The 27,078-nt window shown below is 49.6% G+C and overlaps 1 protein-coding gene across 4 annotated transcripts; it reads right to left on the bottom strand.

Moving 5' to 3' along the window:
* Positions 1-12,383: 12,383 nt before the first annotated feature.
* On the bottom strand, positions 12,384-23,119 carry LOC101941013 (fish-egg lectin-like). 4 transcript variants are annotated; one of them, XM_065568244.1, is made up of 5 exons: positions 22,934-23,119; positions 19,234-19,461; positions 17,462-17,801; positions 14,862-15,031; positions 12,384-12,587 (listed from the first exon to the last, which is right to left on the bottom strand). In XM_065568244.1, exons 1-4 carry the CDS (start codon positions 22,983-22,985, stop codon positions 14,890-14,892), a joined length of 762 nt encoding a protein of 253 aa, XP_065424316.1. In that variant the 5' UTR covers positions 22,986-23,119; the 3' UTR covers positions 12,384-12,587; positions 14,862-14,889. The 4 variants fall into 4 exon arrangements, with proteins under 4 accessions (XP_065424316.1, XP_065424317.1, XP_065424318.1 ...); XM_065568245.1 differs by having other exon boundaries at positions 12,384-12,582; positions 22,934-23,098; XM_065568246.1 differs by lacking the exon at positions 12,384-12,587 and adding an exon at positions 13,627-13,962 and having other exon boundaries at positions 22,934-23,092.
* Between the last annotated feature and the right edge of the window lie 3,959 nt (positions 23,120-27,078).

A 27,078-nucleotide genomic window follows, 5' to 3' on the forward strand; every position in this document is an offset into this window, starting at 1 on the left:
TTGATCTAAAAACAATATCTTCAAGCTTTCTAGCATTCCGTCCCCCCCTCTTGGGAGGAACTTCCCACAAATATTTCCACAAACAGCCTCATTGTTCTCCTTCGAATCCCTCCTTAAAACTCTCCTGTGTTGTGCTGCCCACACAAAACTTGGCAAGGGGTAGGCTACTGCTGAGGCCACTGATGATCATGTCTCTATTTCGTTGTACTCCCGCTCTGTCTATCTGTATCCACTTGTCTCTTGGATTGTAAACTCTATTTTTGTTCTGTCTGTAGAAAGCCTGGCACAATGGGGTTATAGTCCATGACTTGGGCTCCAAGGTGCTCTGGTAATTCAAATAACACATTATTATTATTAATAATAACAATACCACCTTCCCCAAATGAGTCTAAATAGAATATATCTGCTACAAGGATTTCTGCTGGTCAATCCATCTTACTGGAAAGGTTGTCTCTCTCACCAGCAGAACTTGGTCCAATAAAAGATACGACCTCACCCACCATGGCTCCATAATATCCTGGACCCAACACTGCGTGTATCAGTTGATACATCAGCGCCCCCTTGTGGGCAAAGAAACGAACTGAATGGGGAAATGTTTTATAAGTGATTCAGAGAGGTCTTTCCTTCTTATAGATTTTCCAATCTCTTCTGATTTTAGCTACAGAACCTTGTGTGTTTGTTTGGAATTCGGAGTTAACTAATATGGGAGTTAAGAGTTTACATGGTTTGCCTGAATCATTTAGAAGCTCTGATAATAGGATGGGAGGGTTTTTAAAAAAACCCTTCAGACAAAGTTGGCTGTGTGTGAACAAGAGAAATTGCAGAGAGATGGTGTTTCGCTTTGTTCACCGGACAAGAAAAGAAGTTTTAACCCTCCCACCCCCTTATTTTTTTTAGACTCTGAAAGGGACAGATCTTTTTTCTTGTCTCACAAGATGAAAGAAACTCTCTCTCCTTAGCTCGCCCAGCCAAGAGATGCTGCTACTCCCCTGCTTGGGGTTGCGGTGGGATATTGCCCGGGGGCAGCCCCTGGCTGTCACGCCGTGTTGCTCAGAGCACAGGAATACACAGCTGCCTCCACCAGCCTTACTCCGCGGAACTCAAACACGCCACCTCCTGGCTATGAATGGGCACTGGTGGAGAGGGCTTGTACTAGGTGTTTATAACTTAGCTCAGTAATTCTCAACCAAGGGTACGCAGAGTCTTCCAGGGGGTACGTCAACTCATCTGGATAGTTGTCTAGTTTTACAACAGGCCATGTATGAAGCACTAGCGAAGTCAGTACAAACTAAAATTTCACACAGACAACAACTTGTTTATACTGCTTGATATACTATACACGGAAATGTAAGTACAATATTTATATTCCAATGGATTGATTGTCGTTCGCCCAGGCTCAGTTATGTGCAGGTCTCTCTTGAGGGAAAAGGGTTGAGAGCCGTGTGTTCTTGTGAGTCACACTCGCTCATCTGACTCCATCCCCAGGCCAGCTTCTTTCACTACACAGTCAGGCAGCAGTCATGTTTGTGCATCCACATGTGCCACCTGCCAAAGTGTCAGTGCTTTTATCAGGGCCTGCTGAGCAAATCTGGGCCTCTGTCCCAGAATTCCTCCGCCAAGGACAGCCTGGCCAGAGTACACGCAGACAGAGCCACACCAGCAGCACATGGGGCCAGGCACTGCAGGATGTCAGTGTCACAGGCAGACGGGAGGAAGAGGGACCAGTTACACTGGTTCTGTGGGCGGAGTTGGGGGATTCCATCTACATGGGAAAAACAGAGCGCCAGAAGACACCGCAGCTGGTGTAAACTGGCATAGTTTTCCTTGCTTACACCAACTAAGGATCTGGCCCACATGCCTGCTTGAGACCTGTTACCTGCCACAGTAAAGAATCTCGTATTTAACCATATTGAGTGATGACTCCAACCATCTTAAGAAGCTACAGTGTCACTAACTGGTTACAAACTCAATTAAACTGTAATGTAGACAGGGCCGATTGGGCAGGGAAGCACCATATCACATCACACTGGACCTATACTCAGGGAGGCTAGCTACTGCTGGCCTTGCTGTGTGTCCCAGGGCTTGTGCAGATTTGCCATGCTTGGGGCTGATCTCGTTTCCTGACACTGGTATGTTTTTGTCTTTAGCACGTCAGTGGAGGCTGTGAAGACTCTTTTTTCCATGCCCGGATACTGTAAGGAATTTACCAGCATCCAGTTTCAGCAGGGTTGGGACATGATACCCTCCCGATATTACTACTCGCAGGGTGTTGGCCTGATTGCAAGTTAGGAACCCAAAGTTTCCTCTTCATTGGGCCTCTCTTGGGACTGGGATTTCCGTGTGAAATATTCCTCTGTTCCAGCTGCCATCTCAGCCCAGCAACTAGAGAGGAACTCTCTCTCCCCCTTGATAACCACAAGGGACTTTCTGTTCCATGTTCCAGAGCCATGATCGAGTTTGAGAACCCTCAGCTCCCTGCAGTTCTCAGAGAGGGAATCACCATCGTCCAGAGTGAGGAGGATGAGCAGAGAAATCTCACCATGACTGTCTGCACTGAGGTGAGATTCATTAGTTGAGAGGCACAAGTGGGCTTGTGGAGAGCAGCTCAGGCCAGTAGGCGATGGGGCACCTCGTCAGCAGCCTTACAGCCAGTTAGCTCCTCTCTGCACGTGGAGCATTGTGGGGAATGGCAAAGAGAGGGAGGGAGGGACAGGGTGAGATTGCTCCTGGCTGGATGTGCCTAGATGGGATTATGTGACAAGAGGAGATGTTTCTCCAGTGCCTCAAGGCCATGCTTCTCTCCTCACCTTTCCTGGGGTTCTGCTTTTCTTCTACCCCAGGGGTCGCTCCCTGGCACTCAATGGGGCCTGGAGATTCCCCTTTCCCTGGGGCTTTATTTGTGACTTGTGCATTGTCTAACTTCTGGGAATGAGCCAACTAAAGCAGCAGCAACTGGCTCCCTACACACCAGAGACTTTGTACGGGAGTAAGTGGCCATTTGGTAAAGATGACTGTGCAGGGAACAGACCCCACAGGAAGACCTCTGCTCCTCAACCGGATGTTGATTTGGCTCTTTCCAGTTTCTCCAGACACCTTCCATTACCACGACACTGACTAAATCAGACCTCTGGGTGCAGCTCATGGAATGGACCCAAGACACAAATCCCATTATACGTAGGCTCAGTCTGCGAGGCCTTGGCAGTGTTGTGCTCCAGCAGGAAAAGGTGAGAGACGTGGATTGCCCAGGGGGTCAAGGAAGCTGATGTCTATCAAATAGCTGAGAAATGAGAGCGAGATCCCCACACAAGCCTTGTCGTCTAACACACAGCGCTCACATGTTGGAGGTGCTTTACTGAGCAAATCAAGGCATGACATGGTCCCTGCTCCTGATTGCTGACCCCTGATTGCAGATGTGATGCAATGGGGGAGGGGGAAATTGGGGTGAGCAAAGACAAAGGTTCCAGTGAGCAGCTGGCACAGGTGCTCAGTTTTAGCAACTGCCCATCTCGATGGCCCCATTCCATATAACTGGGAATTGTTTGGAATGGGGTGAATTTATTCATAGACTCATAGACTTTAAGGTCAGAAGGGACCATTATGATCATCTGGTCTGACCCCCTGCATGCCGCAGGCCATAAAACCGTCCCTACCCCTTCCCTGGACTCTGCTGTTGAAGTCCCCAATCCTGTTTTTAGTGACTTCAATCAGCAGAGATCCTCCTGCTAGAGATCCCTGCCCCATGCTGCGGAGGAAGGCGAAAAACCTCCAGAGGCTCAGCCAATCTGCCCTGGAGGAAAATTCCTTCCCGACCCCAAATGTGGCGATCAGTAAGACCCCGAGCATATAGGCAAGAGTCTCCAGCCCGACCCCGTTAGCCATTATACTATTTACCTACCATTGCTTGGCTTTCCTTGACTACTATGTTTTACCATTAAACCATTCCCTCCATAAACTTATCTAACTTTATCTTAAAGCCAGACAGGTCCGTCGCCCCCACCGTTTCCCTCGGAAGGCCGTTCCAATATTTCACCCCTCTGACGGTTAGAAACCTTCGTCTAATTTCAAGTATTCACTGCTTGTAGGCGCCCTGCAGAAGTGGGTGTATAGGAGGAGACAATGTTAGATGAGAATGGGGAAGACGTACCATGCAGAGGGACCAGCATGGACAAGTCAGAGCTGGGAGCGGGAATGGAACAAAGGTGTCAAGGCCAGTCTGGATGGTTGAGTGGAGCTGGAAGGGCCAAAGTGTCAGGAGCCAAAGTCCGAGATGTAGGATGGGCAGAGGGCTGCAGGGCCTGAAGGGAGGAGAAAGGGACTGAAGTTGTTGCTCAGGGCAATGGGGAGACAGTGGAGGCAGGGAGACAAGCCCAGGCTTGGCAAGAGCAGAAGAGTCAGTGTGGATCAGAGCTCGGTTCGTGGGGCCTGGAGCTGCTCCAAGCAGGTGTCAGTGAAGCCTCTGGTCGAGGAGCCTGGGTGCAAAACTCCCGCAAGAGTGACAGGAGAGTGACTTTCTCCCCATTGGGGGGCTGTGCCAGCCGTGGTTTGCTGCAGCATATGTCCCAGGCGGTCACCCAGGATAGTGATGAGCTGCCGTCTTCATTCCTGCAGCTGCAATTGTTGTGGGCCCAGCTGCCAGCGATCATGGGCATGTTCTGTGACAGGGGTGGAGGGAGTGTCATGGGGGCCATGCATAAAGCTGCAGACATCATCTACCTCCTCGATGGGGAGGGGCTTGGCTCCATCGCCCAGGACATTGCAGTCAGCCGCCACCCCTTCATCGCCCCTGGAACCCCAGGATAAGCACATTCCCCCTCTTCTCCTGTCTCTGATGCCCTTGTCTCTCTCTCTCCCCATCCCCTTGCCTCCCACCCCTCAGGCCTTACATGGGGCCTCCAAGGAGTGCCCCCACCGTGTGTGTGTGGGGGAGATCTCCTGCTCAGCCCCCAGCCCTTCTTGGCAAGCCTCAGCGCCATGCTCCCCGGCCCTGCTGCAGCCTGGGCTGGGGAAGAGGGGGCCTGGCACTGGGCAGATGACCAGTTGTCTGGAGGGCAGAGTCCCCAAAAGAGGGGGAGATTCCCAGCAGGAAAGAGGTGGGTCGGGAATGGCCCGGCTCTCAGGGGCACTAAAGAACAAAAGAACTGCTGTGTTTTGTAGCAGCACGTCCCTGCAAGGCTCCAGCAGCTGCTTCTCCCCTTCCCCAGACCAGTCACCAGCAGCCTTCCCTCCCTCTCCCCTCTCCTTTCCCCAGCACCTCCCACCGTGCCTCATGGCAGCAGCTCCTCCCCCTTTCCTGCTCCTGATCACCAGGGAGCAGAGGTGAGCTCCAGGCTCCACTGCCCATGGGAGGGGAGACCAGAGAAGCATCTGCAGCCAGTGACCTGGGTCGTCACTCAGCCATCACCTCAAGCCGGGGCTGGGGAAGGAAGAGCCAGAGGAGTGGTGGGGAAAGCAGAAGGGAAGGGGCAATGGAGAGGGGGTGTGGAGAGAAAGGGGGAGACTGAGAAAGGAGGGACCCAGGTAGATGGTAAAATGCAGCAGGAATGGGGTGTTCCAGACAGAGGAGGGGAAGTAAGAACCCAAGAGACAGTTGGACTTGAAACAAATGGAAACTGATGAGCAGAAAGCAGCCCATGAGAGGGCCATGGAGATCCAGAAACAAGCCATGGAACTGAGAGACAAAGAAATGAAGCATGAACTAGTTGTAATGGAGAAAGCAGCCCATCAGGGGGCTCCACCTCTCCAAAAATCCACAAGTGGAACGATTGTGTCCAGCATATAGCGAATCTGGGGACATTGCTGAATACTTCATCACCGTTGAGAGGCTGTGTATGCTCCATGTGATTCCTGACCATCAAAAGGCCAGGACTGTGCAGATGACACTAAACTGGGAGGAGTGGTAGATACGCTGGAGGGTAGGGATCGGATACAGAGGGACCGAGACAAATCGGGGGATTGAGCTAAAAGAAATCTGATGAGGTTCAACAAGGACAAGTGCGGAGTCCTGCACTTAGGATGGAAGAATCCCATGCACTGATACAGAGTAGGGACGGAGTGGCTAGGCAGCAGTTCTGCAGAAAACGACCTAGGGGTTACAGTGGACAAGAAGTTGGATATGAGTCGACAGTGTGCCCTTGTTGCCAAGAAGGCTAACGGCATTTTGGGCTGTACAAGTAGGGGCATTGCCAACAGATCGAGGGACGTGATCATTCCCCTCTATTCGGCATTGGTGAGGCCTCATCTGGAGTACCATGTCCAGTTTTGGGCCCCACACTACAAGAAGGATGTGGAAAAATTGGAGCGAGTCCAGCGGAGGGCAACAAAAATGATTAGGGGTCTGGAGCACATACCTATGAGGAGAGGCTGAGGGAACTGGGATTGTTTAGTCTGCAGAAGAGAAGAATGAGGGGGGATTTTATAGCTGCTTTCAACTACCTGAAGGGGGGTTCCAAAGAGGATGGATCTAGACTGTTCTCAGTGGGAGCAGATGACAGAACAAGGAGTTATGGTCTCAAATTGCAGTGGGGGAGGTTTAGGTTGGATATTAGGAAAATCTTTCACTAGGAGGGTGGTGAAGCACTGGAATGGGTTACCCAGGGAGGTGGTGGAATCTCTTTCCTTAGAGGTTTTTAAGGTCCGGCTTGACAAAGCCCTGGCTGGGATGATTTAGTTGGGAATTGGTCCTGCTTTGAGCAGGGAGTTGGACTAGATTGTTAGGGGGCTTATTCCTTCACCCTCTCACTTCCCTGGTCCTTCTCGCATGAACAGAGAGCAACAATACCCAAAGTCCAAAGGCGCAAACAATTCGATGTTTATTGGGGTGAACTTTCAGCAAGCATGATTCCAGTTTCCTTCCTCAGTGTCCCCCTTCCCAGCTCTGAGACCACAGAGCCATCCCTGTTCCCATTCCCGCCTTACTTCCTGATTGACTGCAAACTATATAGTAAAACTTGAGTTCTGCTTAGCTATATCTTAACCAAACATTTTACTGAAATTTAACTAACCAATCCTAACATACTGTAACATGGTTATTTAACCAATTATATTCCACCACCTTAATTGGTTTACACCCAACAAAATTAATTATACAGCAGACAGAAACAATCACAGAACCAGACAAAGACCATGCAAATAAACATACAAAACAATACAGAAGCGAGGATTTCACATCCCAGCTATTGATAAGTAAGTTCTTGCCAGACAGGATGCTATTAAACTAAGTTTCCTTTTACATCTTCTAGGCTCTTCCCTTTCTCTGGAGGTGACGGGAATATCAGGACAGGATTGTGTTCCTAACAGCCAATAGCACCTTATTTCCATGTGACTAGTCTGGAAAGTGAGGATGTGACCGTTCACTTCTCAGCTTACGGCTGCCTCTGCTGCTTAGCCAAAGGCCTTGGCCTAAGAACAGGGCCTCAGACCGTCCCTTACACATACAGAGAGTGATTTTGATTCTCTCTTTTATACCTCTATAACTAGCTAAGTGATAAGAATACATGTAAATTCTTAAAGTATAGGCCTTTACAGACGGCCTGAATATCTATATCCTAACATAGATACCTCCTGAGATCCCTTCCAACCCTGAGATTCTATGATTCTATGACTCTTGGTGTGGTAACTCGCAGCAGGAAGGACTCCCCAGAGGGGGAGGAGAGTGTGTTGCCAGCCAGTGACAGGGCTGTTCCAGCGGGTAGCTGCAGGTCTGACGCAGCGGAACCAGTCACAGGTCCTGCTCTAGGGAGCACAGAGGTGAGTGTCTCAGAGAGGAGCCCCAGGAAGGGGGTTGGAACCTTAGAATCCAGGGGAGATGGGTGGGGGTTCCATTGGCACTGCAATGCAGGGTGGCAGCTTGCTTCCAGGTGCGGGAGAGGCGGAGTCAGGCCTCTGTCCGACTGAAAGCCACAGGTCCCCAGGGCCGGGGGCAGGAGAGATGTTGTCAGTGTTTGAGGACATTATCCCAAGTATTAGCTGTCAGGGATTTGCAGATAAGCGAAAGATTAAACCTCCTTAGAGAGCATACGGAAGTGTGTCCTAGAGGGAACTCCAGGAAGGGACGGGGGGAGAAGTTTTTTGAAGAGGACGGGAAACTGTATAGGGAGGCTCCCGTGGGAGGAACAGAGGCCCCGGGAACCCTATAAGCAGTTGGTTGTACCCAGCCAGCACCGGGGAAATTAATGCTGATAGCGCATGATGGTCCCTTTGCGGGTCACTTGGGGGTACAGAGAACTTATGACAGGCTAAGGAGGAATTTCTACTGGCCAGGAATACAGAACGATGTGAGAGATTATGGCAGGTCTTGTGCGGTGTGTCAGGGGAGGAAAACACCCGTAGGACCCCAGAGGGCCCCTGCGTCCCTTACCTGTCAAACATTCCTGAGGGTGGCAATGGACATTGTGGGTCCAATGCCGCGCCCCGCTGGGAGGGGGAACAAGTATATCTTAGTGGTGGTGGATTTTGCCACTAGATACCCTGAGGCGGCTGCTCTGTCCAGTATAGAAGCTGAGACAGCGGCAAGAGCCCTGCTCCCTATATTCAGCAGAGTTGGCTCCCTAAGGAGGTTTTGTCAGATCGGGGGGGCAGCTTTATGTCACAGTTGTTCAACGAGCTATGGAAGGTGTGTGGCATGAAACATGTTAAGATTTCCCCTATCGCCCCAGCCAATGGGTTGGTGGAAAGGTTCCATGGGACCCTAAAATCCATGCTGGGAATGGATGCCAAGAAAAGAGGCCAAAGGTGAGATGAGTTATTGCCGTTCCTGCTGCATGCCTACAGGGCGGTACCCCAAGACTCCACTGGGTTTTCTCCATTTAACCTTCTATATGGAAGAAAAGTGAGGGGACCGCTGGATCTCATTAAAGACACATGGGAAGGGTGCAATGAGGTGAGGGAAGAGCCAGTAACTGAGTATGTTCCAAGGTTCAGGAGGGAGTTAAAGGACATGATGGAAGTTGTCCAAAACAACCTCCAACAGTAACAGTCAGGCCAAACAAAAGGTGTGATATGATAAAAATACTTGTAAACGCACTTTTGACATGGGGGCCTTGGTGATGGTACTCAACCCTGCGAAAAGGTTCAAAATGCAAAACCCCTGGGAGGGGCCCTTCGAAGTGGTAGAAGTGGCAAATGAGGACAAGTATCAAGTTAAAATGCCCCTCGATGATACTGGTCCCCAACTAGTACATGTGAACCGTCTCAAAGCCTATCACCGTAGAGAGGCCGGAGTAAACATGATCTGTTGTGTCAAAGGGGAAACTGAGGCACACCCACTCATCGATTTGATAGCTGAATGCCAAGATGGGTCAACTCTGGAAAATATGGAAATCTGTAATGAATTAACACTAGTCGAAAGGGGGAGGTGTTGTCAGTGCTGCAAGGGCACAGCGCAGTTTTGATTTAACTAGAGGTTACTGGCAAATCCCTCTGGAAGAAGAGGCACAACAAAAGTCTGCTTTTATCACTGACATAGGACTCTATAAATTCACACTGTTACCTTCTGGTTTGGAAAATGCTGGTGCAACATTCCAGAGACTGGTCAACAAAGTGTTAAATGGTTTTCAGAACTGTGCCAGGGCGTATATAGATGACTAGATGAACGTTGCTGTATTCAGCAACACCTGGGACGACCACCAGGAGCACTTGGGGGTTGTGCTACCAAAACTCAAGGGGTCTAACCATAATACCATCTAAGCTCAAGATAGAGGCAGTCAAAGTCCCCTACCTAGGACACTGGTTTAGGGGGAGGGGGAGCAAATATTCCTCAACCCTCTTAAGGTGGACGCCATTGTCAAGTGGCCTGTGCCCCAAACTAAAAGGCAGGTCCAATCCTTCATAGGCATGGTGAACTATTACAGGGGGGGGGGGGTTCAGCAACATTGTGGCCCCAATCACAGACTTATGTGCAAAGCACCAACCTACTCAGGTGATTTGGTCAGAGGTGTGCCAGAAGGGGTTTGATGAGGTAAAGGTGCTCTTGTCTGCAGAGCCTGTGTTGGCCAGCCCAGACCTTGATAAGACTTTTGAATTTTGCACCGATGCATCCGACACTGGCTTGGGTGCTGTGCTGATGCAAACAGGGGAGGACAGCATCCCATTGCCTTCCTAAGCAAAAAGCTGTCCCCTGCTGAACAGAATGACTCTGTCATAGAGAAGGAGTGCTATGCCGTAGTGGGGGCTGTTAAACAACGGAGGCCTTATCTCTTTAATAGGAGGTTCAAGATTCTAACCAACCAATCACCCTTAATATGGCTGAACAGAACCAAGGGCACAAACTCCAAACTGCTACGCGGGAGCCCAGTCCTGCAGGAATTTGACATGGAGATTGTGCACATTAAAGGGAAGGAGAACATGGTACCAGATGCCCTGTCTAGAAAAGAGGAAGCTGGGCACACTGCATCCGCATTGGTCAGTGACCAGTCCTCTGGCAGTAATCTAAGGGGAGAGGTGTGACGTTACACCCCCTATTCTTCCTAGAAACATGGTTATGATATGAATATGGTATAACTAAGATATACTTTATGCAAGATGGGTCTTGTAAGTTACCATTGGAAAGGTTATAATTTACTGAATGTATTTATCCGATTTCTATGCATGTATAATTTTTGTAGTTGAAGCTGGGAATATTGCCCATGTCTCTGTATTTCCAATGTGGAACGTTGGATGAGACCAAACAATATTAGTCCTGCTAGTGAAGGCAGGGGACTGGACTTGATAACCTTTCAGGGTCCCTTCCAGTTCTATGAGATAGGTATATCTCCATATATTATTATTATTTTAGTGGCTTATTGAAGAAATGCACACAAGCATAAGGATCACCCCAGGAACCGTGTGCAGTAGAAACCTCTCAGAGATAGCGCTACCCGATGGGAACTGTTCGACCCAGCGATGGGAACTGTTCGACCCAGGTCACAGCAAAAATGCTTTCCAGCAAGTGGGGGGAAGATATAAAAGAGGGACAACGACAACCTGATGGGGCCTCACTCTTCCTACAACAACACACCTGAAAACACCTGAGGAACAAAGACTGAACTGTGAGAAGTGATGGTCCCAGGCTTAGATCTTTAGTCTGTGTATGAAAACCTGGGAAAGCCAAGGCAGCTTGTGCCTTAAGAATCTGCCTGCCTGTTTATCACTCAGGGTGAGAATTTGCTAATTTGTATCCCACCTATCTAGTGTGTCGAGCTTAGTTTGTGTGTTCTGTTTCATTTGCTTAGTAATCTGTTTTGTTCTGTTTGCTTGAACAACTTAAAATCTACCTTTTGTAGTCAATAATTTTGTTTATTATTAAACCTAATTTCTAACTGGGGCGGGGGGGGGGGGGGGGGAAGAAGTCATACACATCTCTCTTCACATTATAATAATAAAAAAAATCATAATAATATAGGAGACATACCTATCTCCTAGAGCTGGAAGGGACCCTGAAAGGTCACTGAGTCCAGCCCCCTGCCTTCACTAGCAGGACCAAGTACTGATTTTGCCCCAGATCCTTAAGTGGCCCCCTCAAGATTTAAACTCATAACCCAGGGTTTAGTAAGCCAATGCGCAAACCACTGAGCTATCCCTCCTCTCAGGGTATAGAGGGTAAAACGTATTTATTTGAGTTTAGACCCCATTGGGAGTTGGGCAGCTGAGTGTTAAAGACAGGAACACTTCTGTTAGCTGCATTCAAGTAAACCTGCAGCTTTGGGGCAAGTAATTCAGACCCTGGGTCTTTGTTGGAGCAGACGGAAGTGTCTGGCCCAGCAAGACAAGGTGCTGGGGCCCCGAGCTGGCAGGGAAAGCAGGAGCAGAGGTAGTCTTGGCACATCAGTTGGCGGTTCCCAAGGGGGTTTCTGTGACCCAGCCCATCACAATCGGGACATCTGGTCACCCTAGCTGCAAGAGGCCAGGGAGCCTAACAAAACAGGGAGTGGAAACCCAGGCTGGTGGAGCAGGAGAGGCTCAGTGAAATCCCAGTATATCAGGTGGTATCCCAGAAGGGGGGTCCAACCCGTCACACTCATGTTTTTAGAATTCTTGTGGTTGTCAAGCTATCTTGGGGTTGTAGCTGTGTGTTCATTATGTTCTGAAGGCCAAAACTATAAATGGGTTCAACAATTAGTTCAGTTCCTCAGTGATAGGTGCATCAGCTAGTAGCCGAGATAATCAGGGCATCCCCATGCTCTGGGTGTCCCTAAACCTCTGACTGCCAGATGCTGGGAGTGGACAATGGGGTGGTTCACTCAGTGATTGCTTGTTCTGTTCATTCCCTCCGAAACACCTGGCACAGACCACTGTCAGAAGACAGGATACTGGTCTAGACGGACTATTGGTCTGACCCATTACGGCAGTTCTAATGTTCAGCAAAAATTACAGTTGATTTTTGCCTTTGAGAAAGACGTTACAGGAGATAGTGTACTGCCTTTACTGAATATCTGAGAATCAAGTTCTATACAATGGCATGCAAAAAAACATTAAGGGTTGGATTGAGAGGCAAAATAACAGGTGCAAAAGGCAATCACCATTGGTGGATTGAATGAAAACAAAGTTTTGATTCCAGGCCAGAAATTCAGTCAGGCTGGAAGTCAGATGATCCAACAGAATAAACTTCTGCTCTACAAATAAGAAGAAAAAGTTACAATTAAAAATTCCAAATTAGAAATCACAGGAAAAAACATAGCAAGTGCAATACTAGAAACACAGATGTCCTTGCTAAAACTACTAGCAAGTACTTACTTATACATATTTTCAGTGAGTGTTTGCGGTTAAAATATAAATTAAATAGCACAATGACATGCATCTGCACGATAACAGAGCAAATGATGAAGTGCTAAGAGTAATTCAGGGAATCCCAGCACAGATGAGACAAATTGGTGAACTGCTGTGAGACTCTCTGCGGTCAGCTACACGGATAAGGGATTCTTTGTTTCTGAGGGGGTATGTGTAAAATGTTTCACAGAATTGAGTCTCCTGCAGCATCTCAGTAGGTTACATCAGACAGAGAGGAGCTGCAGTGACTAGGCATTGGCGTGTCTGTGCCTTTAAGAACCCAGGCCTGGGAAGCCCATGCTGAGAGGTGCTGTCTGTGAGAGGGGAAATAAAAAATCTTCTCTGAAGTCACCCTAGTTCTGCAAACACGTGTGTCTCAGTCCACCGGGGTAACTGTTACCCCTCTGCCCCGCCTGTGCCAGGGTTTTGCCCTCTGCCATCCTCCGGCAGCGCCTCACCCCTGGGCTTAACTCCGCCTCCTCCCCCCCCCCCCATGCCATCCCTGGTTTTCCCCTTCAGCCCTGATCTTAACCCTGCCTCCAGCTGCTTGACCCCCCTGACCAGTCAATTTCTGCCCCCTGCTCATACCCTGGCAGCGTGTGTCAGAGGTGAGGGAAGGAGAGGAACAGATTAGCAGGGCAACATCGACTGCTCGAGTGAGCTTTGTGGGGGAGCCCGGGGAAGACTAGCTGAGTGGGAGGGTTGACAGGCCAGAGGAGATAATGATGTCGCACACACCAGGGCTAGTGTGTTGTGGAGCTCAGGCTGTTTCTCTTTCCACAAAACACGCTTGGTTTCTGGGCTGCGGAATCCCCAGCACCACAGGACTCCCCCAAACTTCTGTCGTATCGATTCCAGTGAGCACAAAATGACAAGGAGAGCACAGGAGATGCCGCAAGACTTTATTGACACAAACACAGCCCCAGGCAGAGGGGAATCCCAGCTGCTCCCCCAGCAAGAGTGAGCAAGACAGAAACTTCCAACCTTTACCAGCCCTTTCCTGCTCAGCCTAGAGAGAGCAGCTCTGGGTCCACAGCCATCCTGTTGGATACATGTGGCCTCTCTTCTTTCTTAGCTGGTGATGCAGATAGTTGGATTTATCAGAATGGAAATGCAGGGGGAGAGGGCTGGATATGCAGAGCCTCTGGCACCGAACGCAGGACAGCGTGTGTAATAACTTGGCCCTGGTTCCTTATTATGAACTGATCATGCCGGGACCTTCTGAAGTGGAGAGGCTGAAATCAGGCTAACGGAGGGAGAACCTTGTAACACAGGTAGTTGGTGACGGTGACGTTTGCAGAAAGGCAGAGAAAATTACCTACTTGGGGGTTACTTAAATTTTGTTTTTCTTTCTGATTCTCTTGGAAGTTCTTCCTATGCCCTAGCTCAGTTTTGTGTGTTGCTAATGCAATGGACTCCATTAGAGTCATAACTTTAACGTCCAGAAGGGGGCAATTATGACCGTCTAGTCTGATTGCCTACAGCACACAGGCCACAGATGTCATGCAGTGACGTTTGCATCGCACCCAACAGCATGCAGTTGATACAGAGTATATCAGAGCATTTACACAGACAACCAGTCTTGATTGAAAGACTCCAAGGGATGGAGAATTTACCACATCCCTTGAGGATCTGTTTGTATGGTTGACTTCCCTCATAGCTAAAAACACGGCCCTTTGTTTTCAGCTTGGACCTTGCTCTGTTCAGTTTCCAGCCATTGAATTTTATCAGAGGAGAAGTATGTGCGTCCGGGGCCGGGGGCAGGGCCAGAGGCACGGCAGGGGCAGCAGAGGCAGAGAAGGAGCAGGTAATGATGAACCTTCATGGCTCTATTTTGTGGGACTTGATTTTACCCTTGGAACAAAAGCTTCATACCACTGGCTGGAGAAGGAATGTAGAAAACCTGGACAAGGCAGTGGAGCAGGGCTTAATTTGTAATGAAAGAGGTTCTGGGGCTCAAGCAATTTGTTACTTTCATAACTGACACGGCAAACCCAGAGGTGCCGTTGCTATGAACTGCCAAGCCCAGAGGTGCCGGGTCTCAGCCCAGGCTGGTACAAATTAAGCACTGCGGGGGAGCGAGAGAGAGCGAGAGAGCTTAAATGGACACTGTTACTCACTGTGAGGCTGAGATGGCGGGAGTCTCATTTAGATCCGGCATTTCACAATCTTGTCCTGGTCAGTGATAAGCCACAGCTGGCCCAGGTCATAGGACACATGTTTGCAGTTGAGCATACTGGGCACATTGGTCCAGCTGGTGCCGACGGGGTTGCTTTTAGTGATTCCATCCCTGAAAGGAAGTTGACAGGACTGGTGTTAATACAGGTCTGCTAAGAGAAGGACTCCGCCTCTATCCCAGCCTGTGGAGAGCAGCCCAGAGGGTAGCCCCAGCACATGTTTTTCCTTGCTGTCCGCTCACAGCCCTGCATTGCAGCACCCATCCTCCTATACATGAGTGTCTGGCTAGACCCTATTAATATGGCAGGATCAGAGCTGAGCAAACTTCATCTCCCTGCAGAGTGGGCTGAGGGCAGAAGGTCAGGGAACATCGTCTCCAGAGAAACATTCCTGCTTCCAAACTGCATGGGGAATTTCGTCGGTCTTGGCAGGTGACATGGAATGAAAGCCAGCGACAGAGTGGTATAGAGAACACCAAGAGAATCCCACAGCGCTGCAGGGGGAAATGCCACAGCTCCCCCCGGGAATGGCAGTTCTCTCCCACTCCATTCCAGTCTGGGAGTGTCTTCCTCCACCTGCCTGGGCCCACGGGGGCACATTGAGTTCCTGTGCTTGGCTCCACAGGAACCCCTGCTGGCCAGGTGGAGCAATTGCAAACTAAACAGTAATAAGTCATCAGGACCAGATGCCTGCCTGACTTCAGTACCGAGCAAACTGGTTGAAACTATAGTAAAGAACAAAATTGTCAGACACAGAGATGAACATAATTTGTTGAGGAAGACTCAACAAGATTTTTGTAAAGGGAAATCATGCTTCACCAATCTACTAGAATTCTTTGAGGGGGTCAAAAAACATGTGGACAAGGGGGATCCAGGGGATATAGTGTCCTTAAATTTTCAGAAAGCCTTTAACAAGGTCCTTCACCAAAGGCTCTTAAGCAAAGTAATCTGCCATGGAATAAAAAGGAAGGTCCTCATGGATCGGTAATTGGTTAAAATATAGGAAACAGAGGGTAGGAATAAATGGTCAGTTTTCAGCATGGGGATAGCTAAATAGAGATGTCCCCCAGGGGGCTGTACTAGGATGAGCCCTATTCAACATATTCATAAACGATCTGGAAAAAGGGGTAAACAGTGGGTGGCAAAATTTGCAGATGATACAAAACTACTCAAGATAGTTAAGTCCTAGGCAGACTGCGACGAGCTACAAAAGTATCTCTCAAATCTGGGTGACTGGGCAACAAAATGGCAGATGAAATTCAGTGTTGATAAACGCAAAGTAATGCACAATGGAAAACATAATCCCAACGATACATATAAATAATGGGGTCTAAATTAGCTGATACCACTCAAGAAAGAGATCTTGGAGTCATTGTGGATAGTTCTCTGAAAACATCCACTCAGTGTGCCACGGCAGTCAAAAAAGCGAACAGAATGTTGGGCATCATTAAAAAGGGGATAGATAATAAGACAGAAAATATCATATTGCCGCTATATAAATCCATGGTACACCCATATCTTGAATAGTGCATGCAGATGTGGCTGCCCCATTTAAAAAAAAAAATTGGAATTTGAAAAGGTTCAGAAAAGAGCAACACAAATCATTAGGGGTATGGAACAACTTCCATATGGGGAGAGATTAATAAGACTCAGACTAAGGGGGGATATGATTGAGGTCTACAAAATCATGACTGGTGTGGAGAAAGTAAATAAGGAAGTGTTATTTACTCCTTCCTATAACACAAGAACTAGCGGTCACCAAATGAAATGAATAGGCAGCAGATTTAAATAAACAAATGGAAGTATTTCTTCACACAACGCACAGTCAACCTGTGGAACTTTTTGCCAGAGGATGTTGTGAAGACCAAGTCCATAACAGGGTTAAAAATAGAACTAGATAAATTCATGGAGGATAGATCCATCAATGGCTATTAGCGAGGCTGGGCAGGGATGGTGTCCCTAGCCTCTGTTTGCCAAAAGCTGGGAATGGGTGACGGGGGGATGGATCACTTGGTGATTCCCTGTTCTGTTCATTCCCTCTGGGGCACCTGGCATTGGCAGGATACTGGGCTAGATGGCCAGTGGGTGCCTCATTGTGAAGTCATTTGGATGCTGGAGAGCCCTGGAATTAGCTCATTAGGGAATCAGCGAACATCAGGCACCAGAGTCGGCTTGTTCCACAGCATCAGGCAACATCCTGTTCTCTCTGTGCTCTTAGGCTAGGTCTATACTACCCGCCTGAATCGGCGGGTAGAAATCGACCTCTCGGGGATCGATTTATCGCGTCCCATCAGGACGCGACAATCAATCCCCGAATCGGCGCTCTTACTCCACCAGCGGAGGTGGTAGTAAGCGCCGCCGACAGAAAGCCGTCGATTTTGCCGCCGTCCTCACAACGGGGTAAGTCGGCTGCGATATGTCGAATTCAGCTACGCTATTCACGTAGCTGAATTTGCGTATCTTAAATCGACTCCCCCCTGTAGTGTAGATGTACCCTTAGTGATGGGTATGAATGGCCCTGATCCCTCATTGTACCACTGTACCTGCGATATACTTGTCCTGCACTGTTCACGCCGTAGACAGAGCCTTCGGTCCCGACCTCAATCATGGACAGCTTGCCTGGAATCTGCTCCCACTTGGATCCTGCACAAGGATCCGGGGTGACATCAAACCGGAAATAGATATCATCAGCTGAGTTAACTCCCCAGCAGCCCCACAAACCACAGCTGTAGTACTTCAGCTTTCCTGCAATATTGACCCAGGGCAAGGCAGAGGCACTGTTCACAGAGACCACTTCTGGATGAGACAGACAGTAGATGTCATCATTCGTGTTGACACCAGCGACAAACATGTCTCCACCCGCGTCAATTTGCTTGAGCAGCCCTAAAAACAAACAAGGGAAAAACAATGTTCAGAGGAAAGAGCAGGGCTGGAGCAGCATGGAGAAAATAAGGAAGTAAACCACCTATTGAGAACTCAGCCAGAAATATAACTAGACACCAGGGGTGAGAGGAGAGAGAGAAATCCGTCAGAGACGTGGGGTCTAGTGTTTGGAGCAGTGGCCTGAGATCAGGATTCTTGGGTTTGGTTGCCAGTCCTCTCCCAACTTGATTAATGGCCCTTGGAAAGCCACTTAGGGCAACAAGGGCCTGATTTTGAGAGGTACTGAGCACGGAGAGCTCCCATTGACACCAGTGGGAGTCGTCAGTGCTTAGCACCCCTGGAAATCAGGACGTCTTAGTTAGGTGTTAACATTTGTGCACTCAGGTTTGGAAACATGGAGGTTAATCTCTCAGTGCCTGGAATATGGGGCCAATAAATGTTCCCGCCTCACAGGGGGCTTGTGAGTGTCAGGGCGTGTGTACACACTGCATTGTACCAGTTTAAATGTCCCTAATTTAATTCAACTGCTGCCAAAGCCTGTGAGGACATTTAGTTTGCTTTAAGAGTATCTGATTTCATTTCCCTTAAGTCGATTAGGCCTTGTCTACACAAGAAGGTTGCACTGCTTTAACCAATGGTGTGAAGCCAGTGTAAACCCCTGTAGTAGAAAGCCTCTACTGTGGGCTCAGTTATCTATATAATAAGATTTCAGGATTGTCACCTCTCAATGTGTCACTCTGAAGCGTAGAACATCTAGACTGCCCAGATTACTTGGTCCTACTGCCACACCTGTGTGATACCCTGGGCTTTCAGCTACTAGCACCGGTCTGAAGGTGCTTATACCCAGAGGATATGCTGGTAAAAGGCACCTTTATATGGATATAACCCCAAGTGTAGAAAGTTATATGGATGTAGCTATTTTGGTAGAAAATCACACTCCTATCCAACATAGTCAGACTGGTGTACAAACCATGTGTAGACAGGCCTGTGTGAACATTCTGATTTCAATTTAAGGACTGGACTACGCGTGTTTTTGTACTGCTTTGTATCAGTCTGGAAATGCACAGAATGAAATCAGTGACACCGCACGGTGAAGACACAATTGGACCAGTAACAAGGGGCTCATATCAGCATCGCTTATTTCCCTACATTTCCCAAAATAATATGTACGGACATAAGCAACTTCATACCTGTCCAACTGCATCTACACTCGGGGGTTGCACCAATTCAACTAGATCAGCTTCCCTATAGAGTTCATGGTACAAAACCGGTACCAATGTAACTATACAGGCAAACTGTAGTCAGACCCTAAGAGTGGCCCATCTGGTGGGAATTGTGACAACCACCTGGGGTCGGAGTTTGGAACTGGGCACAGGATCCTAACAGAGGCTAATTTTGTCGTCCCCACGATATATCAAAGCTCATACGTTACCTGTGACCTGTTGCCAGCTTCCTCCCACCAGCTTGTAGATGTTGTCGTTGTTGTTCACACCCCAGACTCCGGCAGGACCAACTGTGACGTGTTTCAAGGAGCCCGGCAGCTGGGCCCAGCTGTCTCCATACAGCGTGTAAATATTGCCTGCGCTGTTCACTCCAAACACCTGCCCATTACTGACATCAATCTGCTTTAATGACCCTGGTATCTCAATGCAGTCCAGAGCTGAAAAGCATAGTGAGAATGTTCATGCACATGGACTTTTTTAGTAAGCGGGAGAAATAGTCACAAAAGAGAGAGAGAGCTTGGGGTCTGGGTGGCTGAGGATACAGAGACCTTTGCTTACGTGTCCCTCACTGGTCTGAATCCAGAATAGGAGGGTGGTGGTCCAATGTTCTTACCACCTAATATGGAGGTCCATATGAAATGAGTTTGGGGGTCCCATTCTAGTTCCCAAAGTATTAGAATCACAGCTGGTGCTAACTAGCTCCCTGTTGCCATCCGCAACAGAAAGGCCAAGGATTATATCGACCACAGAGACGGCGCTCCAGTCTCACCACTACAGGTGGTCCCTCCTGGTCAGAGCTGAGCCACATTATGGGCGAAGCGTCCCCTGCCCTTGCACCTGCCCCTGCCCAGACAGCACTGGGGATTAACAGAGGGCTTATGGCTCCAGAGCTGGGGATCTTTCACCAGAGCTGACGTCACATAAACAAATGCTCAGGGTTCAAGATGGAAAAGGCCCTCTTGCTTCTGTTGGGATTTCCGTTCTGTTCCTACAGGACACATCCCCTAGAGAGAACAGTCCAAAGAGCCACCCAGGAAGTTGTGTAGGTCAGTTATGGGGTCACAAGAGCAGATCTCCTCTCTGGGGGTATTTGAGATAGCCTGAGAGCTTTTTCCATAACACCTTTGTTTGGACGTGAGGGGGGCTCTTCCATTCTGCTCCATATGGACACCGCATGTGTTGCTCAGGAAGGTCTCAAACTGTACCCATCAAGAAGCTGCCTGAAGTTTCAATGTTCACAGCAGCTGCAGGCAGACCCAGTTTCATAGATTCATAGATTCCAAGGCCAGAAGGAACCATTGTGATCATCTAGTCTGACCTCCTGTATCACACAAGCCAAAGAACTGCCCCAAAATAATCCCTAGAGCAGAGCTTTTAGAATAATATCCAGTCTTGATTTGAAAATTGTCAGTGATGGAGAATCCACCACGACCCCGGGTAAATTGTTCCAATGGTTAATTACCATCCTTGTTAATTCTCCTAGATTGAAGAGTCCATTATCCAATGTTTGTTCCCCACGTAGGTATTAATCATGTCACCCCTTAACCTTCTTTGGTGAGCTAAATAGATTGCCAGTCCCTGTGAGCCGGTGCAGGGGGATGCTGACTCGGCAGGGTGGGAGGGGTCTGAGAGCTGGGTAACTCACTGTGCACTTTTTGCCCCACAGCGAAGGAATCCGTTTCTGTGGGGGTCCCTGGTGAAGGAGCCATGGGCCATCAGCACGCACTGGTGCTTCTCCTGCTGGTAATGTGTCAGCTCTGCCCTGGGGCTGCACTAAAGGGGCCATCAGTGGGTGCACTGTCCCCAGAATGTGCTGTCCCAGGGGCCGGCCGGGTGGCTCAGACCTAGCTCCAGCCCCTTGGGGGGCACTGGAGCAGGGGAGGGACAATAGTGCCTTGTCTATGGACGGCTCTGGATCTGCTGGATTCTGATTGGCTTAGAGAGCAGGTAGCTGGTGCCTTTCAGCCAACCAGGGCCAGCACTAGGATCATCACCATCCCGCTCCTTCCCACAGCCCCGGGACAGCAAGGCTGGGCTCAGCGAGGGCCAGGGAGCAGGCGTGGGCGTGCCTGCATGGGGCGGGGGTGCTGCAGTGCCCACAGGACCTGGCACCTGGTGGTGTCTGGGCAGCAGGACAGATGAACCCATGGCTTTGTCTCCCTTCACCCCGACCTCTCCACCGGCAGGCTGGGCAGCACCGTGCTCTGTCCCCATGGGCCAGGCCCCCTGCCCCACCCTGTGTGTCGTGGCTTCTGTCAGCCCCAGAGCGTGAGACCGTTGAGCAGAGGGAGCCCAAAGGGCTCACGCTCTGGGGTACTGTGCGCAGTTCTGATCTCCCATGTTTAAGAAAGATGAATTCAAACGGGAACAGGTGCAGAGAAGGGCTGCTAGGATGATCCGAGGAATGGAAAACCTGTCTTATGAGAGGAGACTCAAAGAGCTCGGCTTGTTTAGTCTAACCAAAGGAAGGCTGTATGACTGCTCTCTATAAATACATCAGAGAGATAAATACCAGGGAGGGAGAGGAGTTATTTAAGTTAAGTGCCAGTGTGGACCCCAGAACAAATGGATACAAACTGGCCATCAACAAGTTTAGGCTTGAAATTAGGTGAATATTTCTAACCATTAGAGGAGTGAAGTTCTGGAGCAGCCTCCCAAGAGGAGCAGTGGGGGCAAAACCCAAACTGGCTTCAAGACTGAGTTTGATAAGTTTATGGAGGGGATGGTACGACAGGACTGCCTATAATGGTGAATGGCGCATTGGCGATTGCCTGGAGCAAAAATTCCCAACGACTGCAGATGGGACACTAGATGGGGAAGGCTCTGAGTTACTACAGAGAATGCTTTCCCCGGTATCTTCTTGGTGAGTCTACCCCAAATGCTCAGGGTCTAACTGATCACCATATTAGTGGTCAGGAAGGAATTTTCTCCTGGGTCAGATTGGCAGAGACCATGCGGGGGGTTTCGCTTCCTCTGCAGCATGGGGCATTGGTCACTTGCAGGTTTAAACTAGTGTAAATGATGATTTATCTGTAACTTGCCGTCTTTAAACCACAATTTGAGGACTTCAATGACTCAGCCAGAGCTCAGGGGTCTAGTACAGGAGTGGGGGGGGAGGTTCTGTGGCCTGCGATGTGCAGGGGGTCAGACTAGATGATCACGATGGTCCCTTCTGACTTCAGTAAGCGTCTCTGAGTAAGAAGCTACATTACAATTTGAAACCCAACCAGTGTCCCATAAGTGACTTATCACAAGATGTCAGAACATGTTAGTATTAGAGCTGAGTGGGTCGAATATTTATTTAATTTTCTTTCTAGATATAGAAATTAGATTAAATGCTTTCGTCAGAGATTTCTAAGTTATTATCTGCCAAAAAATGAGAGTTTTCAGTTGCCTAAGTAGCCCCTGGAATCACGGTTAAAGTCGTCCCCTTCCACCCCCCCAAATCTGAAATGGTGCCCCTGTGAGCCGGCACAGAATTTGCCCCTCCCCCTGCCCCCATGCATGGCCCCGTTGGCTTGACTGGAGCCGCCCCCCCCAAATACAGAAGTCAAACTACACAGTTGGGCTGAGCCTGGGGGTAGGGCTGGGAAGCTGGGAGCAGGGAGCGGGGCTCAGTCAGGGCACAGAGCTCCTGCAGAATGGACGGGCAACAGACAACTCAGTGAGACCCTTTCAAAAACCAAACGATCAGTGTTTGTGTTACTGTCATTGGTGCAGACTGCAGGGGCCAGAACGTGCGAGGTGCAGGCCACATGCCGAGGAAAATCTGATCCCCAACCCACGAGCATCTGCCTGAAAACAATTCCCCAAAATGTGGCAGTGAATCCAAACTCAGCCCTGCAGTGGGGCTGAGAGACCCACACAGCTGTCTGCAAACCCTTCGACAGAATCCCTCTTCCCACGTACCTGAGCTCCCTGCAAGCAGGGGCAGCAGCAGCAGGAACTCCCAGAGCATCATCTTCTCGGCACAACGTCGACAATGCGAGCTCTCCCAGTGTCTGCGCTGGGGCAGTCCAGGGGCTTTTATAGCTCAAGCACAGCTGCAGACTGAGCAACCTTCCCTCCCCGGGTGCCCCGCCCCCCATCCTCAATGAGGAAATTGGGAAATTTTAACTTGGCAACACGACATTCTGGAGCAAAGACTGTTGAGCAACATTATGGGTTTCCTCATAGCAGTTGTGACACTGGATCCCTTGTATGCCAGCCAGCCCGGCGGGTGTTGTGTTTGCTAGGTGAGCACTTGGCTGGCCTCCGGGTAATGGAGGGGTTTAAGGATTAAGTGTTTCCCCCATCACACCCTTGGGATTGCTGTGGTTAACATCTGGAACCGCAGCCTTCTCCCACTGACCTTGCAAATGTTTGTTTTGGGGGTAGATACACAGGCCCGTCTCAGAAATCCCCAGGAGACTAGATCTCCGGTGACAAGGTGCAGTCAGTGAATCAGCCTCCACTTCTCTCTGGGTCTTTTAGCTCCTCTTTTTTCGCCCCTGTATGTGCTGTGATGCAGAGAGGGAAGGAGCTGTTACACTCAGTGTTTGGAGGGTGCCCTGGCGGGTGAAGGGTTGATACCAGTACTGGTCCCATGTGATTTTGGAAAAGGGGGACGTCCACATGGACACATCTCGAGCGTGTCCCTTAAAAACTGTCTTTAGGGCTATGTCGACACGGTGAGCAGAGGTGAGATTTGCAGACATGTCCTTGCTAGCTTCAAACTACCTAGATCATTAACCATAGCAGAGAGTGTGAGGTGACACAGGCTTCTGATCTGTTCTGTACTAGCCCCCGCCGGCCCGCTGCTTATGTACTCGCGTTGCTAGCCCCCACTGATGGCTCCGCTGCTATGGTTAGTGAGCTGGCGAGATTAAAGCTAGCATGGGCCTGTCTACGTGAGCTGCAAATGACACCTCTGCTGGCAGGGTAGATACAGCCTACAAGGAACACAGCTCCGTGAATGTTCAGTGTAACGTGGCGACGGGCTAATAGGAGTCAGACCCGCCATAGTGACCTCACCCGAGTTCACTCCAGTAACCCCACAGACTCCAGCCCACCCTCCCCTAGTTAGTGCTGGTTCCCCCACTCCTACTCCACCCTTCTGAGCACCGCAAGGAATAAGAGCCTGCCAGAGGCTGTATCCTGGACCCTGGTGTGGCACAATCGTGCTGAAGCTCTGGCTACCAGAGGGGACCCCAGGGTGCTCTCCAGACACCTCTGGCTCAGGGGCAGGAGAGGGAAGGCCCCAGTGACATTAATTCTCCATCAGCTGTATAGGATTTTGGACACTTCATTAAACTTCGGTAAACTTTCCATGCTGGGGCTAAATCCTGCCACCAGACCCATTGACTTCTGTGACATTTGCTTGAGCCAGGTCTCCAGGATTAGGCCCAGGGCTTGTACTGGTCCCTCACCTAATTCTTCTGCCCGGTGGTGTCGGCAGCAACATGGGCCAGGTTCAATATCGAGGGGATCCTCTGAAAATAAAGAACCAAAACCATCCCGAGTCCCCCCCCCCCCCCCAACAGAAACCGGAAGAAAACTAAATACCTCCCTGGGGTGCCTTCCCCACTCGCCAGCACTGTGCAAAGAAAACTTGTATTAAGGGTGTGTGCGTGTGTGGGAGAATACAGCAATAATGTGGGAAAACACAGCAACAGTTGCTCAAAAATATGCAAATAAGTAAATCACCAATCTCGCAGTGTCTTGGGCAGTACTACTATGCCTCAGTTTCCCCAGCAGTTGGTGTGCAAGTCCCATGGACAAATATCCCTTTAACACATCACTTCCCCCATCCTCTGCTGCACGCACCCCACTCAGGGTTTGCTGTCAGAGATTAGTGAAGTCCCAGAGTCTAGAGGTGCATTCAGTTGGGTTCACCTCCAGCCCCTGCTGGTGGGGAGGGGAAGGAAGTGCTGCCTGGCTCCCATGAAGAGAGAGCTTGCTGCCCATCTCTCATCTTGCTACTTCCGCCTTGCCACCTGGCCAATCCAGTCACACAGTGCCAAGGCCACCTACTTCAGCTGTTGGTGATCACAGCTCTAGGATTGCTGTGTTGACATTGCAAGCTATCACTTTAAGAGTGAGAGTGGCTAGTTCTGCCTGTAGGCCGGAGAACTCTGTAGGATCATGTACAAGCTGAGCCAGTCTGGAAAGAACTAGTCAAGAACCAGGTAGGGTGAGCTATGGGAGCAGCCTGCTTTCTCTCTCTCTGTTTTTGGTTACTGTGTGTTCTCATTCTGGATTCTAAAAGTTGAAACCTTCCAGTAAGAGTATTTTGTGTTTTCCAATATAACATCTCTATGTATAAGCTGGGAACATGACACTGGCTAGAGCAGCATTTCTCAAATGTGGCCATCAGGGATTTTTCCTGTGGCCACAACAGCCTCCTGGGCAGAATGGGGGAGCGGTCAAAGCAGCATCCAGGGGTGGGTTTAGGCCCCCTCCCCCCCTTCAGCTGCAGGGCTCTTGCTTCAGCTCCCCCCCCCCCGCTTCAGCCACAGGGTTCTGGGGGCAAGCTTAACCCCCTCCCTTCAGCCATGGGGCTCTGGCAGTGGTATCCATGCTTCAGCCTTGCCCCCCACAGCTTCAGATGCAGGGCTCCAGACTTCAGCCCCCCCATCCCCATCCCAGATCCAGCCAAGGGGCTCTGGCTCTGGGCTTCAGACCAGGGCGGCTGGACTTCAGCAGGGCTGACCTTACTGGGTGCCACGGTCAAGAGGGAAGGAGCAGGGTGAGCCTGAGGTGTGAGACCGCGAAAGGGAGCTCGGAGCAATGGGTGGGGGAAGCAGTGGAGTTCCAGCGATGATGGAGAGGCAGTGGGGAATGGGGGATCCATGGGGGGAGGCTATGGAGGCCAAGGGAATCCGTGGGGGGCGGGAAGAGGCATCAGGGGCCAGAGGTGATGGGCGCGGAGCCAGGGGAGGCAGTGGGGGCCGAGGGCACCAAAATACAACTGTACGTTATTTTTATTATTGAATCGGCAAAAAACCCTACACAAATAAATGACAATGATTTGAACATGGATATTTGCATATTTATTTGTTTTTCCTAACGTTAATTACATATTTTAGAAAAATTTGTCAGAGCTGCCACCAGCAAGAGTTGGTGGCCGCACTCTGTGGCCACCAAAACATTTGTTGTGAGAACCCCTGTGCTAGAGGGCATCTTGCTGCTGGTGCATCTCTCAGCTTTGTAGTGTTCGGTTGGGGGCTGTGTGAGGCTGTGACCGAGTGGGGCTATGTCTGTGTCACGATTGTTTTGTAAATGCCATTTGGCTTCAGGGGCCCCCCTTTGTATTGTAACCGTCGTACTGCAACCTCCTCTGGGGACTAGAGCAGCCATTTTGTAGCGGGGCTTGACACCTAGCGGAAAGACTATTGCCAGTTTCAGGCTGTCTGGAGTGATTCACGAGCGTGAGAGCCAACCTCGGGGCAGACTGACAAGGAGCTGGGCAGAGACCCCAAACTGGCTGTATGGTCTATAATTATATTTCACCAGCCCAGTAACAAATGTGAACTCCCAAAGCACTGTAACAGCCTTACCCCAGAGTCACCACATCTTCATTAATGATCTGGAGGATGGGATGGATTGCACCCTCAGCAAGTTCACGAATGACACTAAGCTGGGGGGAGAGGTAGATACGCTGGAGGGTAGGGATAGGGTCCAGAATGACCTAGACAAATTGGAGGATTGGGCCAAAAGAAATCTGATGAGTGGGAGATTTTCTAGGATCAAACCTTATTTAAGCTGGTAAATATTTAATGGAAATTTATTATCTTGCTAGCCAATGACCCTTTGGAACACCTTGCCTCAAAGATATACAAGTGAGGCCAACAGCGTGCCAGGATAAATAAACCTTGGGACATTATTATAGATTTTAAAAACCCTTTCAGAGTTTCACTAAAATGGACTTTAAAATTTGGAAGGCGAAGGAAATCCTTCTACTTCAAACATAAATCTATGGCTAATTGTCCAAGGGAAGGACAAAACCTCCTCTAAGGGAAGTTATCTCATAACTACCCACTCCAGAGGGTCTTCCACCTTCCTCTGAAGCAGCT

The sequence above is a fragment of the Chrysemys picta genome, chromosome 15 (assembly GCF_011386835.1).
Source record: "Chrysemys picta bellii isolate R12L10 chromosome 15, ASM1138683v2, whole genome shotgun sequence".
Lineage (NCBI taxonomy): Eukaryota > Metazoa > Chordata > Testudines > Emydidae > Chrysemys > Chrysemys picta.

What these genes read in the sequence shown, in the direction of transcription:
- LOC101941013 (XM_065568244.1), bottom strand. Translation starts at nt 22,985, where the DNA reads ATGATGCTCTGGGAGTTCCTGCTGCTGCTGCCCCTGCTTGCAGGGAGC. An exon ending in CCTGCTTGCAGGGAGCTCAG is followed by an intron (nt 19,462 to 22,933) that starts GTACGTGGGAAG and finishes TATGCTTTTCAG; the next exon opens with CTCTGGACTGCATTGAGATA. An exon ending in GCAGGACAAGTATATCGCAG is followed by an intron (nt 15,032 to 17,461) that starts GTACAGTGGTAC and finishes ACTTCCTTTCAG; the next exon opens with GGATGGAATCACTAAAAGCA.